We start from the raw sequence: 20,867 nt of genomic DNA, 5'->3' as shown, positions 1-20,867 counted from the left end.
TGGGAAATGTAAGGGCATTCCAAGATATTAAAATCCATGGGGCGTCTGGGTGGCTCAGTGGGTTAAAGTCTCTGCCTTCGGCTCAGGTCATGATCTTAAGGTCCTGGGATCGAGTCCCGCATCGGGCTCTCTGCTCATTGGGGAGCCTGCTTCCCCCCTCTCTCTGCCTGCCTCTCTGCCTACTCGTGATGTCTGTCAAATAAATAAATAAATAAATAAATAAAATCTTAAAAAAAAATCCATCATGAGCTCTGTAGAAAATTTTGTAAATGCTTCCCCAACATTTGGGAATAAATTGACAGCCTACTACTACTAATTCTGCTCATTTTATTCAGAGGACCTAAACGTGCAGCTAGCTATGAATGGATGCATTTAGAAATACTATTCAAATCAGCACCACAATTGGTCAAGTTTACAGTCTGTGCTAAAAGAGGGCTGGATAACTGTTTTCTTCTTGTGTTCAAAGTCATAGGTATGTCATGGTGTTTCTTACAAAATGGAAAACTATACAGGAGGACATCATGAAGACTGCTACATCCACAGGTAATGAGACACCACAGGCTTCTGTGTTAATAAATATGGTCTGGGTTCTACCATATTTGTTTTACTCATAGCACAGAAACTAAGAAAAAATATTATCTTTGTTTTCCTTTTTTTTTGGAAGGATACTCCCAAGTTATTGCATAAGGGAAATGACCAATAACATTACTATACTATTCAGGTTTTATATTGGTTGTTAACAGGTTTTATTTGTTCTCCAAGCAGATTGAAAATTCAGTGTTTACACAGCTGAAATTGGGGATTAGGCCCTCATCTGTGTTTGGAAAGAGATGCAAATTCTTTTAAAAAAACTGGTCCACAAAGGTCATTCTGTGAAAAAACGGCAATTTCTCTATCTTTCTAACCTTTAAATAATTAACTTCCTAGAGCATTTTTCCACTGGGGAACACTGAGCCATGAACACAATGCAATGTAATTTCTTTAGAGAATCTCTGTATGGGTTTAGGTCACTGTTGCCACAGGAGGAATGGTTCTATCGCAAAATAATTTTAAGACATCTAATCAACGGACACAAAAGCATCAGACATTAAAAGGAATGAATTTTATTTTTCTTAAAGCTTTTATGACTAAGATTAGCTATACCACATACTCCAAGCCACAGACTTCTATGAAATAAACTGTCTCTTTTCTAGTATTTTCAGATGTCATTTTTAAATTTTATTAAGAGGTTGGCATAACACCTGGGCGTAAACAGCAATCTGTGCAGTTCAATCCTAGGGTACAGACGGTGACAAGAAGTGAGTTTTTGGATCTTTTACTGAAGCAATTTTTACAGAGCCCTTCCTTGTGATCCAGAGTAACTCCGTGAAGCGGACTGTATGGGTTATCAAGCAACCTCACCTTCCAGAAGAGACAATTCAGGCTGGGTCCAATGTGTCATGCTTACTGCTTTCCCTAAACCTCTTCTATGGGGCTCAGCTTCCTGGCATCTGAACGGGCACGGGTTTGTTTTGCTTTGCTTTTTTCCTTTCTTTCTCCTCTTTGAGACAAAGAAGGAGGGGTCATCAGATAATCTCTGCTAGGGTAGGGTGCAGCTACAAGGTCATACAGGACCATCATGTTCCCTTGCTCCGAAGAGAAAGTTGTGGGTCGAGTCACAAGTGCCACTTATGAAGAGCACCTTCTAGAAATGTCTTCTCCTGGTTCATCATGAAGAAGAGGATGTGGCGTTTATTTATAGGACTGTTTCCTTCCCTGGTCTCATCTTAGGTTTGCTGTTAGGTTGAAGAAACCTGGACTATTTTCCTAATAAAAGTGGACCTGGGCATTTTAAATGGGCTTGTTAAATGGCTTTTAGGGGTGCCTGGGTGGCTCCGTTGTTAAGCGTCTGCCTTCAGCTCAGGTCATGGTTTGAGAGTTCTAGGATTGAGCCCTGCATCTGGCTACCTGCTCAGCGGGGAGCCTGCTGCTGCTTCTCCCACTCCCCCTGTTTGTGTTCCCTCTCACGGTCTCTGTCAAATGAATAAATAAAATCTTAAAAACAAACACACAAGTGGGTTTTTATTTCCAATTTCCATTTGCAATGTATTCTGAAGGTCTTTCTGAGCTAATAATCCTCTTCATACCCTTCTGGGACAGTCAGGATTTTGACAATGACCAAAGAGTAACATCACAAATACTCGGATACAGTGCTCCCCCCACCTCCAAAACACCCGCCATAGTCCTGAAAAAGACATCAATTTATAAAACTCTAACGATGGTACTGTTCAGTAAATTACTTTCAACACATTCATGAAGCTTTGTCTTTTTTTAAATTTTTTTTTTGTCTTTTTTTAAATTTTAAAATCTCTACAGGCACTACTGTTTTATACCAACTCATGTTTTTACGAGAAAACAATTTCTAGTGTAATATTCCAAGGAGGAATAAAAGCAAGCTTGGAAATTCATTATTTTTCCTTTTCCCCCTGGTTGTCTTGATTAAAGACTTGCAAGATGAGACGTGTGTGTGTGTGTTAAGTGGGATTAAGGAAAGAGCCACTGGTGAGTTTCAGAAAATGAGCACTGACAACAGGAAGGGGCCAGACAGGAAGGGACGCAAGTAAAAAGGAAGACTGGAAATAAGGGCTAATAAGTTCAATGGTAAAGGTGTGAAAGTCAAAATGGAGATGAAAAAGCCAAGCACAAGAGAAAAAATATATGGGAGAAGATTCCTCCACATAGTTCCTATCCCTAAAGCAGTCAGGCAGGTGGGGAGTCAGGCCCTGACCTAAGCCATACTGCACATGGCCAGGGTGGGCAAGGCTACCATGGTAGGCTGCCTGGAGGAGCTGACCTTTGAGCCAACATCTTAAAAAATAAATTCTGAAAAACTGGACAGAAAATAAGGTGTGACAGGAGTGAGGAGGAATGAAAAGTACAATCGTCTTGAAGTCTGTGTGGGTGGAGTACGGTGCGGGGAGGTGGGCTCTGCAGAAGGAGTTCAGGGAGGGGGACTCTGAGAGCCCGAGGTTGGGACAGGGATGCATGGGCACAGAACAAGTGAAATTTGATTTCCTGACTCAGGTATAGGGTAGAGGACAACACCACCGTCTGCTGGAAGAAGGTTGCCTCAGGGCCTCTGCTGAGAAGACAGGAAATAAATACTGGCCAGGGTGAAGGAAGGATCTTGGTCTTCGTTTCTTTTTCGAGAAGAGAATGGGAGAAGTGAGCCTGAGATAGGAACAGGCTGGGGAGAGTGGGGAAAAGAGAAAGCTTATGACTCAGGGAGAGAGTACTAGAAACTGGGAAAGTCAGGGCAAGAGCCTAGGGACAGAGAAGCCTCCCGGAAGTAGAATGAAGCCCCACAGGAAAGAAAAATGGGTGTGACACGCTGAGGCAGGTGAGCAGATGTTGCATGTGGAGACAGAGAAAAGAGAAGAGGTCACAACAGCAAAAGCACTGTCGTGGTCACAGGGCACCTGGGTGGCTCAGTCGTTAAGCGTCTGCCTTCTGCTCAGGTCATGATCCCACGTCATGATCCCAGGGTTCTGGGGTGGAGCCCAGCCTCTGGTTCCCTGCTTCTCCCTCTACCCCTCCCCCCACTCATGCTCACACTCTCAAATAAATAAAGAAATAAATAAATAAAATCTTAAAAAAAAAAAAAAAGCCTGGTCACAATACGGACACACAGGTGTCGTGAGGGCTTGTGAAGACTGGGAGAGTAGAGCCACATCTGACGTGACAGGTGGACTCTCTGGAAATGTTTAAAAGGAAATGCACAAACCCTTCCTCTTCAGGCCCTATTCATGGCAAATGCCAGGATCCCACGGGATTTTCCAGCGCAACGGGGTGGGTGTCTCTCCCGCAGCCTCCAGAACACGAAATGACTCGCGTCCAGGCCGAGTCTGTCACTTGGTTCAGCAGGTACTGGTTTGTGCAAACGTGGACATCTCTTTACTGAAAACGAGGATATTATTTTGGACACTAGATAGAGCAAGTAAAAAACTTCCTAAAGTAAAAGCACGGTTTGAAAAATTTTTCTAGTCTCCCTGAATGTGGGAAGAAAACGGACCCAGCTTTCCCCTCCCCGCAAACATATGAGACTGTTTTCCTTACACTTACCTTATTTGACTTTTCCTATAGACTCACCTTATTTTATGGTATAGCGACATTACCGATACACAAGAAGACCCCAGGAGCTTGTTGGCATTTTACAATGTTTACATTTTAAATACTGGGCTCTTGCTGTCTTTTTTTCCTACCCAAGGCCTTTTTTTCTAATCAGAAATTATTTTTAAAAAACTCTTTCAATGTTAATTTATTTTACAGGTTAACTAAATACATTATTAAAAAAAACCCTACTCTGCCAAATATAACAGTTGAATGATATTATATGTGGTTTCCTGTCTTTAAAAAAATATTGTATATACATAAAACCTATAGTGAAACTACCTCTCCAGGAAGAGAACAAGAATGCTGTGTGGGTTAAATGTCAGAACCATGAGGATGATTTGCACATGCCCCTTGACAGCAGGGAAGCTCTTTTTTTCTTCTGTTCCACTTGTTATTTGACCAAGCATAGAGAGGAGTATAAATGCATAATTTATAAGTATAAATGCATAGTTTATACTTATAAATGTATACTTATACATTTAAAAGTATATAATATATATAAAATGTATAAGTATACATTTATAAGTATAAATGCATAATTTATAATTATATATACATTTATATATAAGTATATATATAGTATAAGTATAGTGTAAATGCATAAGTATAAATGCATAATTTATAAGTATAAATGCATAAGTATAAATGCATAATTCCTCATTCAAGTGTGGCCCCCACTGTAACTTTGATGAAAATGTATCTCTGATAAAATGAATAATTATATTAATTCTACAGAACTACCTGGGAATGAGATGGTTAGATACAAAGTGGATACGCTCTCGAATCAAACAGGCAATTTGATTCAAGAGTCACTGAGTGTCTGCCACAGGTCAGGTACCATGCATGCTAAGCAGTGAACAAGGTTACAGGGGATGCAGAAAAGGAGTAAGATGGAGTATCGGGTCCTGTTGCCCCGCTAGTGGATTTGGACTTCATGCTGTAGGGAGCAGGAAGCAGCTGAAGCTTTCTGTCTGAGCCACTGAGCACCGGGGATTGCACGCAATGGATCACTAAATTCTGCACCTAAAACCAGCACGGCACTGTATGTTAACTGGAATTTAAGTAACAACTTGGAAGAAAAAAAAATAATAAAACCAGACTCATGTTTTGCAAACATCAACTGTGGCAACTGCAAGGAACAGGAATTGATGGGAGAGGCTGGAGGGAAATCAGGAGGGTACTGCCATGGTCCAGGTAAGAGAAGCTGAGGGACTGGCCCGGAGGACTGAGGAGCAGGGAGAGCTTTGAAGGACACTGTGGAAGTAGAATTGGCAGGACGTTATGATGGCTTGGAGGAATGGTGAGAAAAATTAAGGTATGATGATGTCAGGATTTCTCATACTGACGTTTGGCAATTAATGAGTGAACACAGATTAGGGAAGGAATGGTAAAGAATTCGGTTTTGGATAATTTCGGGCAGATACACTTACAAGACGCCCTGGGAGAAAGGTCCAATAATAGGCAGCTGGAAATAAGAGCACGGCCCTAAGGACAGAGGAGGAGGCAGAAAGGATTTACTTGGCAGTGAGTAGCACGTAAGTAATAGTTGACTCAGAGACGAGGATTAAATATCCCCGGAGAAGCATAGAGAGTAAAAAGAGGCTTGAACATGCAACTCCCCAGGACATTATTATTTAAGGAATGGGCAACAGAAAAAGAGTCTGGGAACAAGAAAGAGAAAGAACAGAGAAAGAGGAAGGAGGATACAGGGAAGACAAATGTCCTAAAATCAATCAAAGGGAAAAGAAGGGGTGGGGGGAGATGGGAAACCACTGTCCATTTTTTTCTTGAGGAGTCAGCAGGGAGACTAATGGCTTTAGCATGTAGGAGCTCACTGCTGACCCAAGGGAAAAGCGCTTCACGCAGACGAACGAGCGGGAGGGCCCTGGATCAAATGGGAGACGGTCCCGTGGAGGTAGGTGGAACATGGATGTCCCCCCAAAGAATCTGGAGGTAAGCGCGGTGATAGAGGGCATCACTGGATAGCGCCATTGCAGGGGATTTTCATTTAAAAAAAAAAACAAACACATTTTATTTATTTATTTGACAGGGAGAGAGATCACAAGTAGGCAGAGAGGGAGGCAGAGAAAGAGGGGGAAGCAGGCTCCCTGCTGAGTAGAGAGCCCGATGCGGGACTCGATCCCAGGACCCTGAGATCCTGACCTGAGCTGAAGGCAGAGGCTTAACCCACTGAGCCACCCAGGTGCCCCTTATTTTTATTTTTGATCTATTTTTGTATTTGCCAATTTTCTGAGGAGAAGGCACCTCATTTCAGTAAAGAAAACAAAACAAAGAAAGGAAGTGAAAAGGAAGCCAATTTTAGAAGAATCTGGTGTCACGGGGTCCTCAGCCTTGAGAAACGGAGAGGTGAGGTGGAAGACACCTGGGAGCGGGGTTTCTGCACAGCATCAGCCAGCGGGCCCTAAGGAGAACACTTAGAACTTCTCTCTGGGCCTGGGCTTCCTTACACATAAATATCGGAGCTGGGCTGGAAAACCATGAAGGCGCTTCCTTGTTGTAGAAGTCTAGGCCTGAGCTTGTGAGGCGACGCATTAGCAAGAAATGGTATTTAGGGAAACCCTGAAATAAACTGTGTCAAGAACGATTCATTTATAATTTATAATTTATAATGCCAATTATCCCTCCAACTTATGTTCTGTAATTTCTAATCTTGCTTATTCACTTTTCTTAGAGTGAGGAACCCTTGCCTCAACTATAACATACATCTTTTTGTGTTCTTTTCTTATACCTTTTGTTTTAAAAATAAAACCCCGTTCCTACCCCCCGAGTCTCCTCTGTGCACCAATCAAGACAGAGAGCCGCATTTTGTGGGTCAGGCCTGAGGGCTACAGCTGGCAAGACTACATATTTACTGCTTCCTTTAGAGTGCCCACGGACGTCAAGTTTTTATTGACCAATTACCACAGGCACTGAGGAAACAGAAGCACCAGGCTGTATTTCACGTGCATACCCTCTTACACGTGATGAGTGGCGTGGACTTTTTTTAGTCATTTCTGTTGCAGGTGCTTTTAGGCAATGTACAGCAATGTCAATTAGTGGCCAAAGGCCCAGGTAGTAAAAACCATTAAGCCAGACCTAAAAAGAAAAAAATAGGTGGGAGCCAAGATGTAGTTTAGAAACAAAAATCCTATGATAGGAAAATTCAAAAGTACAACCGGGCATGATGTCCTGTGGGAAGTGGGTGCCCTTCGGGCCCTGGGTCTCCCACCTGTTCCAGGATACCTCTCGGGAAACACCCACAGACGCGTGACCGTGGTCTGCTGTCTCTAGTTATGGGACAAATCTGCACACTGATGTGAAGTGTGCCTACCTGCCACGCACCCCTCAGCTCCGGTTCTGTCCGCAGTCTGATCCCACCGCAGATGACTCGCTACTGCCCACTGCTGGAATGCCCTGGGTCCTGGGGAAACTGTTCCAGCAGAGGAACAGCGTTCCAGCCTATATTGCAAATTTTCCTTTCTGAATTACGTTTCAGGAAGGATGAGGTCTGTGCTGTTGGTCTATCATATGGAGAATACTATTAATCTGAGTCCTTGTTAAAAACATTCACGTGGATTTCCTACACCACGGTTTGTTTTATTTAACAGCAGCTCCTTTGATTGGAAGAGACTAATTCTTTGAAGTGGCCTCCATTTAACCAATCTGTTGCATGAACTAATGTTCCCTCGCCCTCTGAAAAGCACCCTGGCCAGTGTCCTCAGCCAGCTGGCCGCTCTCCGGTGGGAGCACACGCGTCTGCTCTCACGTGTTGGGCATGGTGCTGACCGAGGCTCGGCTGTGTTTATTCTGAAACATTCTGCGCCAGCGTATTAATTGTTGTAATTGTATAACTGAACAGTATACAGATCAATAAAATATGCCTTTAGAAGAGTTGTTTATAGAACAAGATCAAGGTTTGGAAAGACTAATGTTGACTTGGTAAAAGCAACGTTATCAAATTAGGTGTGGATAAGACAACCGCAAAAAAAAAAAAAAAGAGAAAAACTATAAAAATCTAGAGGGATTTTACACTCATTTACTTCACAAGGGACTTTAAATTCTTACTCCCTTTAAAGTGGGTGATGTCAATCCTGTGTAATACAGTTTATGCAGGACAAGCCATGCAGGACTCTAAGAGTGGATTTCTACTTGAAGAAAGACTCTGGCCCTCCTTCTAAGATCGGCAAATGAATGTTCCTTTGTGTGCTTTAAGTTAAAACTTAAATACTTAAAAACTATATTATCTTTTTTAAGATTTCCAGCTTCAATCACCTTTTTAAATAGCAGGTCAACTACTGGCCCTGACGAAGTCAGGGAGGGAAACCTCCTGCGGTTCACAGCTGGCCAGTCTCTCAGGACCCAGGCAGAGAACTGCTCAGATGAAGATGTCATCACAGACAATCTTAAGACTGCGTATCATCAGTTAAAGTTTGCCAAGAACTATGCAAATTGAGGTAGAGTAGTCAGAGCTGCCAGGAACTATATAAATTAGTCAGATTATGCTGACATGGACCAATAAAAACAACTGGGTATGTACAATATTTAGCAAAAGTTAAGAGAACTATGGGGGAAAATATGTAAGAAACCATAAATGGAAAGATTAGATATAAAGTTAAGAGGAAAAGAAACTATGTAACCATTGGCAAACAAGATTTATGAATCTGAGTATTCAAAATGAAGTTCCTTAAAAAAATGTAGGACAGTACATAGTGAGCTCTGACTGGGAGAATTTTCCAGAAAGAGTCACTGAGAGGGCAATGACACTAAGGGAGGAAAAAAGCAAAGCAAGTGTTAGGAACTTTGTTACAGAAAAACTTAAAAATAGGAGATGAGGAACAAGGCTTACAAAATGAATCATTGTAAAGTTTTAAGAAGCAGCTTACAATGAATTACTCTTGTTCCCCCAAAATGGTTCAGGTGGTCTCATGATCCTATTAAAGCACCATTCATCTCTAAGAAAAGAAATGAGCAAGCTTTAGGATCTCAGACATGCACCTCATTTCGAGTCTATGTGAAGTGAATGAACCATTCTTTCTTTTTTTTTTTTTAAGATTTTATTTATTTATTTGACAGAGAGAGAGATCACAAGTAGGCAGAGAGGCAGGCAGGGGGTGGGGGAAGCAGGCTCCCCGCCAAGCAGAGAGCCCAATGCATGGCCCGATCCCAGGACCCCGAGATCACGACCTGAGCCAAAGGCAGAGGCTTTAACTCACTGAGCCACCCAGGAGCCCCTGAACCATTCTTTGATGGTGCTAAAACATTCTAGCAAAAAAAATACCTATTTTGGAAAAAAGTCATTAAAAGGTCAATTATTTCAGAACAGATTCTAAAAAAATAAGAAAGAGGTATCACTTAAGTGTTTGGATTAGAGCTTACTTCCTATTGAACTCTGCCATTAACGAATGGCTTTTACAGAGAGGATTTTTAAAAAATTCATAAAATTCTGTGAGGTAAATACCACCTTTCTATTTTGTAAGCAAGAAAATAAAAACTCATAAAAGGTGAATGATATGCCCAAGCTTACACAGCTGGAAAACAGCCGCCCACCACGGTCATTCCAATTTAAAGTATTACAAGAAGTTTGGAAAACAAAGGACTAAAGTAAAGTTTCCATTAATTCCAATAATTATCTTTTTAAAATATCATCTCTTCTTCCCCCCCACCACAGACTGTGATCATTTGAAGAGCCTGGTCTGTCACTCAACACGGGACCACACGCATTTAGCTTGACTACCCAACCTTCATGTGAATCATTCAATGACTGTACAATAATATGTGAATGACTTGAGTCAAAATGATACTGTGGGTGAGGTGATATTCTACAAAACCAAAGACAAAGAAGAAAAAGATACTTACCCAATCCTACTATGGGCCAGCCAGGTTACTGACTGTGTGTTTTTTTCAGATTGATTGATTGATTGATTTGTCAGAGAGAGAGAGCGCGCGCACACGCAATTGTGTGCACAAGCAGGCAGAGAGGCAGCAGAGGCAGAGAGAGCAGCAGGCTCCCCGCAGAGCAGGGAGCCTGATGCAGGACTTGATCCCAGGACCCTGGGATCATGAGCTGAGCCGAAGGCAGCGGCTTAACTGACTGAGCCACCCAGGCATCCCTGAGTGTTTGTTTTTGCTACTACAGGAACAACTGAGATGAAAAGTCTTTTCTCTTTGGTTCATGCGTTACAGGGGTGGTCACCGGAATGAAGAGCGACCCCGGTAACACTTCATCCTGTCCCCTTCACAATGTTTGTGAATTGCCGTCTTTTTGTGTAATTCTGCACCCCTCCTTTCTACGTTTAATAACTCAGAATATGTGTAGGGGAAAATATTTTTACATTTTATTCCCTATTACTTGCAAAGATGGTTATTTCACACAGAACAAGTGTACCCTGTCGAGAAGTAGTGAGAACTCTCTTAGAAGCATGGATATAATCACCGAGATTGAGCAAGAAAGTCAAATGGCCAATGTTTCATTTTATTTGGCTCTCGAATGACCATTTGGTCTTTTGCTTCCCTTAAAATACAACCAAACTATAGCTACATGGCACACACTAAGAGTGATCTGGAAGTTGATTAATTTATCTGGAAAACCATCAGCTCTCCATTTCAATTCGTGCCATGACGACACAGACTAAATCAAATTTTAAACGAATGCAAACACAGCCACTCTCTGGGCCAACTTCTGAAAAAAACACCTTAACTCTTCCAAGTGGAAGTCTTTGTAGATCCTAAGAGGCCTATATGTTGCTTTTAATTTAGAGACGTGTCAAGATACGCCTCTCCGAGGGCCAAGAAAGCAAGATTATGCAACCTAGTGAGAAGACGCCATGTTAAACCCTGAGCTGATGGCTCTCTGAGTTGTGAGCGGTTCCCAGTGAATGTTCTCATCATTTTGGATCCTTTACCCTACCCATGGCGTCTCTGGGTTGGAAAGCATGACAGAGGCCATCTAGCTCAAACAGTCATCACTGACCACATCCTAATTCACTGATAAGGCAGGCTTGGAAAGAGCACGGAACTTCCAAAGACAGCAGTGTTCCAGGACATTTGGTTATTCCTTACCTCACTTCCAGAGCGTGTGGCTCAAACCTGAGTAGGGATAAGCCCCCAAGAGGAGCCACGGAGACTTACCTCCAGAGTCCCGGGAGCGGCACTGCCCAGTCATGGGGCTGTACTCCTGGTTTTCATCAGCACACACACACAGGAAGGACCCTTCCACGTTTTCACAGAAGGCTTCACCACACACCCCACTGAGCAGCTCACACTCGTTCACATCTGGGAAAGGGAGCACAGATCAAGTCAGATGCAAGCCTCCCTCCTGCCGGCTCTCTATTTCACCAGTTGTGCCAGGGCTAGTGGTGTCTGCTGGTCCCAAATGGTCCCCCATAAGCAATCAGAGCCTCCCGCTATTTTCTGGGGAAGGGGTTGCTCAAGACTGGGCTGCACAATTCAGCTCGTGTAAAAGGACCATGAAAACACAAAGCCCAAGTTTCCATATTCCAGTTCCACTTTACGGAGGGCCCTGGGATCGAACTGCAAGTGGCCTGTGTACAGCCTGACCATTTAATTCTCTCTTCCTTGACTTTTTGACATAACGAGGTCTTAAAGAACAGGACAGTCCGCTCTCACGTTTGAATTCAGGAAAATTAGCAGATCTGGCACTTGAGAAACAAGAACCTTTCTTACATTCATTACAAAATTGTTTTCAATCTATTCATATATCTGAAAATACAATTCCCTAGTAGACAAAATGTCCATACTTCAACAACCAGAAATCAGGTGTGTGTCCCTTTAGGAAACGAAGGGAAGACCCCTGTAAATACTCATCAGGTTACATTAGTCATTCACATGAAACAAACTATTCCAGGAACGTATCACAGGCTGTGCCTTTAAAAATTCTGCAGGTCTTCTGTGGGTGCTTTCTATTTTGCTAAGTGCTATTCATTTGTACTTAATACTTAACTAAAACATAGCCCAGGAATCTACTACCGAGTACACTTTATTCAATATTACATGAGCACATAGTCCTAAAAAGGGCTAATTCTAACGTCGGACCTTGCCCAACACTACATTTAACGTGTCTCGTCCAAAGAAATTTTATTAAGGAATGCCCAGTTCAACAAAGTACTTGAATTGACATCTGAAATGCTCACGTATTTTATGCATTAAACACGTACAAACATCAGCTCTCATAAGCGTACTCTGAGATGGTTTATACAAAGTTAAATATTATATAAAGTTAAATATTATCCAAATCATTTAAGGAAAAAAAATCTTATTTTTACCTGCTATACCCAGTTAATTGGACAAAAAGTTTATGAATTTTGACTTATTTGGATAATTACCTCAGTTTTCCGTTTCACTTTGTATATAAACAGATATAAACCTAATGAGCTGGGTTTTGCTTATGAAAGGTATTAGAACATGAAGGAAAGCAGAGAGCTGGCATATTTAATCAACTCAGACAGTCATAATGTAGACCAGAAAAATTGACTTTAGAAATTTGCCAGTTCACATTTATCAAGTTGGTAAATGTCAAATGGAACTTTCTACTTTCTAACTTGTATTATTTACATGACTCTTGGTATCTCTCCCATGAGAATGAATTCACTCAATCAAAAAAGTACTTTCTAGTTTACTTCTGCGGGCCAGGCACTGGGGCAACAATGATGACGCAGGCGGGCCCAACTCCTGCCTTCACAGAGCTTAGAGTCAAGCCAGGGAAATCAGCCAGACGTGGTAAGCGCTAAGAATGAAAAGTGCAAGGAAAGCATGGAACAGTGGACCTTCAGGGAAGGGGTGAGTTAGGGACGGGATACCAGAGCCAAGTTCCAGCTGAAGGATGAGGGGGTGATATGGAGCAGAGCTGAAAGGGGGTTGATGGGGGGGTCAGAGGGTGTGGGGAGTGAGGCGGTAGGTACAGGCAGAGTCCAAGTAGAGGAAACAGAATGGCCGAAGTTTGCTCTCAGGGCTGATTTGACTCTCAAATCCTACAGAACACCCAGCAGCAGGTGCATATAGTAGACGCTCAGTTAATACTTGGGGAGCATGAATGAAAAGATGAAATGACACCTGTTGAGTTCGGTAAAATGATAACAAATATCCTTCCCCTAAGGATGGTGCTTTGTGGGCTGAAGCAGAACGTCAGGATGGTTTTGCTGTCCTCATCGGACTGGTCCGACGTGAACCTCTACCAGGGGCTCAGGAGCGGACATGGAGTCCGCGGCAGGATAGCTGCTATCTCAGCAGGTCACAGTTAAAATCGGCCGCGCACCGACAACAGGCCAACCATTAGTCCCAGCCAGGACGAGAGACAAGGTTCTCAACCACAGGCTCTGAAGGCCTTGGAAAAGGCGGCTGCAGGCCGTCTACACAAATGACAGCCCCACAGTTCGGCAGTACTGTAACTGAATCCGCTGAAGGTGTTCGGGAAGCAGGAGGAGGGGTCCGTGCCGAGCTGGAGTGGGACAGGAGAGGGGCAGGATCCTCAGGAGGCAGTGGGATGAATCCCCACTCAGGCAAGGGGACGCTGGGAAGATGTCTCCAGCAGAAGCAGCAAACAGCAGCCCCGTCCCTGCACAGCCGCGTGAGCAGCCACACGCTGATGTACATTTTACGACGCGGGAGTGTGCAAGGTGAAGAAGGAGGTGCCGAGGCTGGGAGGTGGCATGCAGGTTACCTGACCTGTTTTGTCAAAACATTTAGACAGTTTTCGTTGCCTGCATTTTAGCGCAAAGGAGACTAAAGCAGGAGTTGGAACCAGCAATGATGAGAGTGTTAGTTTTAAAGTGGTGACTACTCACGGGGGCAATTTCACCACTAAACTTTGGGGAAATCAATTTTGCTTCCCCCGTTTAATCTGGATGGGAAACGAATTAGTGCTTGGAATTGCAGATGTTCAAACTCAGGAGTTTCGGACTCCCCCTGAGACAGTGTCTGCTATGAAACGGACAGAGTAAGCATAAAGGAAAAGCCTCGTTACCTGTGATGATCTGCATTTCGTAGCCCTTCTTCCTTCCCCGATTATGGCTCTTACTGCAAATGTTTTGTAATGATTTTGATTTAAAGCAATCACAGCTGATCAGAAAATGAGATATAAAATGTGTTGTCTATAGGAGCATGAGCTGGACCCTGTTCCAGGACATGTGATGACATTCAGGATGCCTTCCAGCTCCATCAACCCAGACAGACTGGAGAAACAGAGTTGCACAATCCGAAGCATCATTTTACGGGTGTCATTCCTGGAAAATGAAACTCCTGCCAACACTTTTCCTTAACTGCACTGCTTAAGGAGGTACATCGTGAAGACCCACAAGCCATACCACACACCAGACAGCTGCCTGGGCAGGCGGGACTCTGCAGAAGGGCTCCGTAGCCACAGCTCAGAGTTTCAACAGATGTTCTTTTTTCAATACACATGGAATTCAGTTCTTCTTTATTTTTTAATGTCCCGAGCAAGTTCAGAAGCCATCTTTCTGCACACCCCCAAACTGGGCTATCACATCGAATGAGGATGAAATTCTATCCCAATGACCTTGTTTACAGTCTCTCCTGCTCTGGATAACTAGGGCTGCATTTCAATAGGTGGGGACGTGAAACATGTTGTGGAAAGAAATCTAAACACTCACCCACACACCCTTGCCCATCCTGTGGGGCCTGAAAGCCCTGATAACAGAGGCAGCGGAAGGAGCCGGGCGTATTGTCACAAAACCCGTGACTGTCACACACAGTGTTGTTTACACATTCATCAATATCTGCAAAAAAGACATTTCACATCAGACACAAAACACAGACTGACAAACACCAGATATTAATGGACCGACAGAGGTGCTCGACATACCTCGACTGGTATGAGATGATCATGTTTACACAGAATGAACTTCTAAAACATTTTACATAGAAATAAAATGTTTTGATGACAATGTCTTCAGAGACAAAGGCTGGGCTCTGTGAGAAAACATGTACTTTTCCTCAGGAAATGTTTTCGAACAGAAAGAGCTGCTGGAATTGCCACTGTCTGTTTTCTGCCTGCTTCCAACCCTGTATTTCCAAGGAGAGGATATTCTCCTACCAGGGAAACCCGGCAAAGTACAGTCACCCTTTCTGAATCGTGGTCAATGCTCACAGTTCTTTCTGCAGAGGTCGCTTACTCATCCCTATAGATAACCTTGGACAAATCTCAACAGCATTTTCAGGAAGGGAGGAAAGAAGGAGAGGGAGGATGAGCAGGAAGGGGAGGAGGAGAAGGGAGAAAGGGAGGGAGGATTGGAGGAGGAGAGAGAGGAGAGACAGGCAATCTGATGAGTTCAGCAGGGTACCCACCCAGTCTGACCTATTCAAGTTATAGCCACTCAAGGTCCTAAATGTCAATGCTGGGCCCCCCACAACCCCGTTAGCCAGTGGCCGACTTGTAAATTCACGTGTTCTCTAAAAACTTGATGATAGTAGTCTTACGCCTTTTTTCCCCCAATAAAAATGTTTTCATGAAAGTGATGTCTCAATTATGAAGTTAAAAACAGACTTTTAGATATACTTTTTTTTTTTAAAGATTTTATTTATTTATTTGACAGAGAGAGATCACAAGTAGGCAGAGAGGCAGGCAGAGAGAGAGGAGGAAGCAGGCTCCCCGCCGAGCAGAGAGTCCGACGCAGGGCTCGATCCCAGGACGCTGGGACCACGACCCGAGCCAAAGGCAGAGGTCCCAACCCACTGAGCCACCCAGGTGCCCCTAGATATACGTCTTTATCCTTACAGTGATTGACTGTAAGTGACTGACTTTGCCTTTTCGTTCCCCTTCCCTTTTTCCTGGTTTACTGCCATACCGCACGCTTTCATCTGTCAGGTTTTGTCCTCTCTGCTTCTGGATTACACGCTCCCCAAATACAGGCTTTTGGAGAAACAATGATGAAAATGCAATTGCTGCATCCAAATACATGGGAAGATAACAAATGATTTAAAAAAAATGGTAAGTTAAGTAGCCCTTGACGGAATTTAGTTTGGAGGAGTTAATAAAACTGAACTTTGCTCTTCCTCAATTTTTAAAAAAGTTTTATTTATTTAAGAAAGCCCTACACCCAACACGGAGCTCAAACTCATGACCCCAAGGATCAAAAATCACACGCTCTTCCCAATGAGCCAGCCAGGGGGCCCTGCTCTTTCTAAATTGTTTAATGTCGAGTCAGGAAACTTTCCAGAAGAAAAAGAAAATGAACCCAAAGATGATTTGGGAATTGTTTCTCTTCCCTTCCTAATTTTCCAACACAATCAAGCATAAGTCCAGAGAGTGTCTCGCTTCTGAATTGTGATGAGGGACCACCCACTTTTGCTTTACTCAACTCAAACAAAACTGTTCCTTCTCCTTTCAAGGCTGGGCTCTTTCCGTACCACGCTCTCCTCCCTTGAGTCCTACCTGCTCGTCCTTCTCTAGCTTCCTCAGTTCCTCCTCCCTTCGCTGACTTCAAACATGTTAAAATCTCCCGGAATAGCATTCACTTCACTGTGAGGTCACCTACTGTGCTTTCCTATTCATTCTACTGCTAAAAAACGTCTCAGAAGAACTATCTATATGCATGGCCTTTGTTCTTCACGTACCTCACCAGTAAAAAACAAACTAGTAACCACACTACTACTAGTAACATGGGTATAGTCCTAAAATTACTGGGAGGACTCAACAAAAGAACATGTATCAAGTGCTTAGAACAGTGCCTGGTGTGTGACATGGGAAGCGTACACTACGGGCCAACCATTGTTATGATTATTCCTCCCCCTGTTCCTTCTTGACCTACAAACTCACTTTCTCACTCTTTATTCCATGAAGAGAAAGACCACCAACGGCTGACCAGTCCGTAAATCTGATCATCATTTTCCAGTCAGCAGCCACCATCACTGTTGACGTCCCAGGCTGGCCAACTCCCTCCTTGAACTCTTTCTTTCCATATCCCATGACAGAGTATTATTCCTGATCGACGTTTAACCATGGTGCCTGGCCCTTATCCTTCCACAGTCTGAAGACGGGGTCTGCCAGGGCTCGGGCTCCCTGGGATCTGCTGCTTCCTTAGTGTTGCCTTGTCCCACCCTTTCCAGACAATCTGGATTTCAATTACCAAATTACCACGGTCCTCGGAATGAATCCCAAAGCTTTATCTCCAGCCAGGATCCTTCTTAGTCTTAATCATTTCCATTTCATCTTTTACTCTAATCTCAAACTTATCAAGCCTGAAACCAAATTCACTGTATTATTCCTAAACCACACTTCCTGAGCTGACTGACAAATCTTATTTCTGCCTTTTTTTTTTTTTTTTTTTTGCCTCTATCTCCTACCTCAACTTGAACCAAAAACTCAATGACATTATTTCACATCTAAAAAAACTGACTTTCGGGGCACCTGGGTGGCTCAGTGGGTTAAGCCTCTGCCTTCGGCTCAGGTCAGGATCTCAGGGTACTGGGATCGAGTCCTGCATCGGGCTCTCTGCTTGGCAGGAAGCCTGCCTCCCGTCTCTCTCTGCCTACTTCTCTGCTTACTTGTGATCTCTGTCAGATAAATAAATAAAATCTTAAAAAAAAAAACAAAAACTGACTCTCCCCTGTAACATCTAACACAGAGATGACATGCAGTAAATCTGTTCTGATGGGTTTCCAATGTCAGCATAAGGCTAGGATTTATTTACTGACCACAACAGTGAGAGCTGTAACTACACAGTATCATCAAATCACTTAATACAGGCCATTACTAATTTTAGACTTCTGGAAATGGGTATTTGTCTAAGAAACTATTCATGGAGCCACAGGATTTAAGAGCTGGAAAGAAACGCAGAAATCCTTCAAATTACCGATTATACACTGATGATTTCCTAATCTTTCTCAAAGGTTGACCTCCAGCATTTAAAGCCATTTATTTGAAACTATGGGACATTTCATGACAACTGAGCTGACAGTCACACCCATCTTACTTCACCTTCATTTCTCCTATACTCTCTTCATCAGAGCCTCCAACCAGTCACCCTGGCTAGAAATCTTGGCGGTATGCTTCCCCCTCTCCTCTGTCATGTCCCTTACCCATTCTTCACTAACAGCAAACCTGTCAGTGACATTCCCTTTTTTTAGAATATTCAGGATCGCTTCTTGGCTGCAGGACACCAACCACTCTCCTTGGCAGAGCACAGAGCACCCTTCCTCCTCTGGCTCCTGGCTAAGCATCCAGCCAGAGTTCTTAGCCAACACTTCCTTCCCAATTTATGTCTCAGCTGTCTCAGTACACCAGAGTTCTTGAAAACGCTATGGTCTTTGTCTTCTCACTGACTTGGAACCCTCCACTCCCTCCCTCCACTAGAAAGTCTCCCCACCATCAGCTTTGCTTGGAAACTCCTCCTGGCCCATCAGGAGTCAGCCCAAGGGACACCTCCCAAGTGTCAGACTTCAGGGTCCCTCCTCTCTCCTCCCAGAGCATTTTGTGCCACTGCTGTCCACCCCCCTCCAAGGGCCACTGTTTGGGGTGGAAAACCTCCAACTGAATGTCACCGGCAACTTAGCTCCCTGCTAAAATGAGACGGCAAAGAAGGAGGAAGGAAAACCAGTGCTGAAAATCTGGCGACTTTTAGCCCAGATTCTTGCAATAACATCTCTTGCTTTCCTTCTCATGAATTCTGCACAATCACAACAGAGGATGACTTCGTGCTAACGGCCACCAGCTCAGGGACTGAGAAACTGACCTAAGGTGAACAAGTTCTGAGATGGTTATGAGTTACTGGGCGTCTTGCAGCCTCAGAATTAATGTATCAGTGATTAACACAGAAAGTTTAGATGAGCAATATTTTGGATTTGAATGAATAGGAAAAAATAACGTGGAGTGCCTGCTGGAGACTAGCTCTTCAACAACTCATATTTTATGAAAATGATACACTGTAATGGTTCCATGTTTTCAACAATGAGGTAAGGAAATAGCTGAACAAAAGGACAACATGCATTTTACTTCTCTAATGACCTGTATAAAACAACACTACTTCATTAGAATTGTCTTTGATGATGTGAGTGCGGAGATATTTTTCCATTGTTAGTCCTGTCTATCAAGTTCTAAGATCTGCTATAATTAAGATCAACTCTATAATAATAAAACTAAAATGCAAGAACATTTATTATTATGTGAGACTAAAAGCCTACCAAGATGAAAGCTTCATTACATGGACAAGTGAACACCATCTTGTTTTACTGAAGCTGATTTTTAATACTTTTTATATTTTTAATATGAAACTCCATTCTGAATAAGAGAGGTTTTTCCTTTGATTAATGAAGGGGTCATTCTACTAAAGTACTAAAACCAATTTTGCTTTGGCATCTGGAAGAGCCACGCATGATCTTATCACCAGTCATACTGTCTCCCAGATGAGTGATGAAGAAATGACTTTCTAGAAATCTCTCTGTTGGCAACCCAGATGAATTAGTTATGCTCCTACAAGACTGATGATTTCTCATGCAACTTTTTGCCATTAATATTTTTTACAGCAAGGCAGATATAAATATTATAAATATAGATATGAATTCAAGGAAGAATTACATAGACCAAGGATAGGGGATCACTGATAGGAATTCTCTAATAACAAGAATAACATAACCATCGGAAAGAAATAGAGCATCATCGTGGGTAACCGGAACTACCTCCCAGTGGCTCGTTTTTAAAGGAGCAATGCTGTCAAAGACTACACAGGCCCACATTTAGGAGGTCTTAACTTTTGACCCATTTGGTACATCTCTTTTCCTTGCCTAATTGCTTTTTACCTGGTACCTTTTCTCCACAGAGCAAAGCTTTTCAAAACCTACTAATTATTATCAGGGATTTTACATATAAGAGCAGAACCCCACCCACGCTCCTCAAATCCTCAAATAAAATCTTCCTTAGGTAAAGTGAGCTACAAAATAAGGTGAAAGTATGGAAAAGAGGCATGATTTTCTAAAAGGGATTGGGGTTCTGGGATAAGGCTTATTTACTCCCCAGAAAATTACCAACTATGTTCAAAGACCTCAACAATGAAATTCCTAATAAAACCCCAATGATTCTATTAGGTTTTCTGTACTATATACCAAAAAGTATGGGTATGGGGAGAAAGGAATCTCTACCTGCATATACTTTTTTAACAAAATGATTTGGTTTTCTTCCTCATATTTTTTGTTCTCTATTTTTGTTCTCATGTTTTTTGTTCTAATTTTCTTTTGAACTAAGAAAAAAGTGTTTCTTTTTTTCTTAACATGTCCTATCTTTGTGCTGTTGATTTTCTTTCCTCTCTTTTTTTTTTTTAAGGTTTTATTTATTTATTTGTCAGAGAGAGTGAGCAAAGGCAGACAGAGTGGCAGGCAGAAGCAGAGGGAGAAGCAGGCTCCCTGATGAGCAAGGAGTTGATGCGGGACTCGATCCCAGGACGCTGGGATCATGACCTGAGCCGAAGGCAGCCGCCTAACCAACTGAGCCACACAGGCATCCCAATTTTCTTTCTTCTTATTCTGAGTAGGCCGTAACTACCTGTTGGAAGTGAAAGCTCATTAATGGCCCTCCTGCCGCTGCCCGCACTCTCTAGAGAGGTGGATGACAGAAACTGAGTCCCGTTTCTGGTAGTGGGTCTTTTCACAGGAAAATCTCCACAGCTGCATGGTTGAGAAGAAAAAGCCTTCCTGTCATCCAAACATTTTTTTTTATGAATGATAGGGTTTGTCTCAACTGGAAGGAACTT

At 42.9% G+C, this 20,867-nt stretch overlaps 1 protein-coding gene across 13 annotated transcripts in view; it reads right to left on the bottom strand.

Moving 5' to 3' along the window:
* The window catches only part of LTBP1 (latent transforming growth factor beta binding protein 1), a 406,971-nt gene that overhangs the window by 35,300 nt on the left and 350,804 nt on the right, over positions 1-20,867 (bottom strand). For 7 of the 13 annotated variants that reach the window (XM_044261743.1, XM_044261745.1, XM_044261747.1 and 4 more), the window contains 2 exons: positions 14,778-14,903; positions 11,281-11,424 (listed from right to left, as the gene is read on the bottom strand). In XM_044261743.1, coding sequence (XP_044117678.1) covers positions 11,281-11,424; positions 14,778-14,903 — 270 coding nt within the window. The remainder of the gene's footprint in view (positions 1-11,280; positions 11,425-14,777; positions 14,904-20,867) is intronic. The other 6 variants (XM_044261746.1, XM_044261748.1, XM_044261752.1 and 3 more) reach the window with 1 other exon arrangement.

Source organism: Neovison vison, chromosome 8 (genome assembly GCF_020171115.1).
Source record: "Neovison vison isolate M4711 chromosome 8, ASM_NN_V1, whole genome shotgun sequence".
Lineage (NCBI taxonomy): Eukaryota > Metazoa > Chordata > Mammalia > Carnivora > Mustelidae > Neogale > Neogale vison.
The sequence above is the reverse complement of the archived record's forward strand: the minus strand, read 5'-3'. Positions and strand labels throughout refer to the sequence as shown.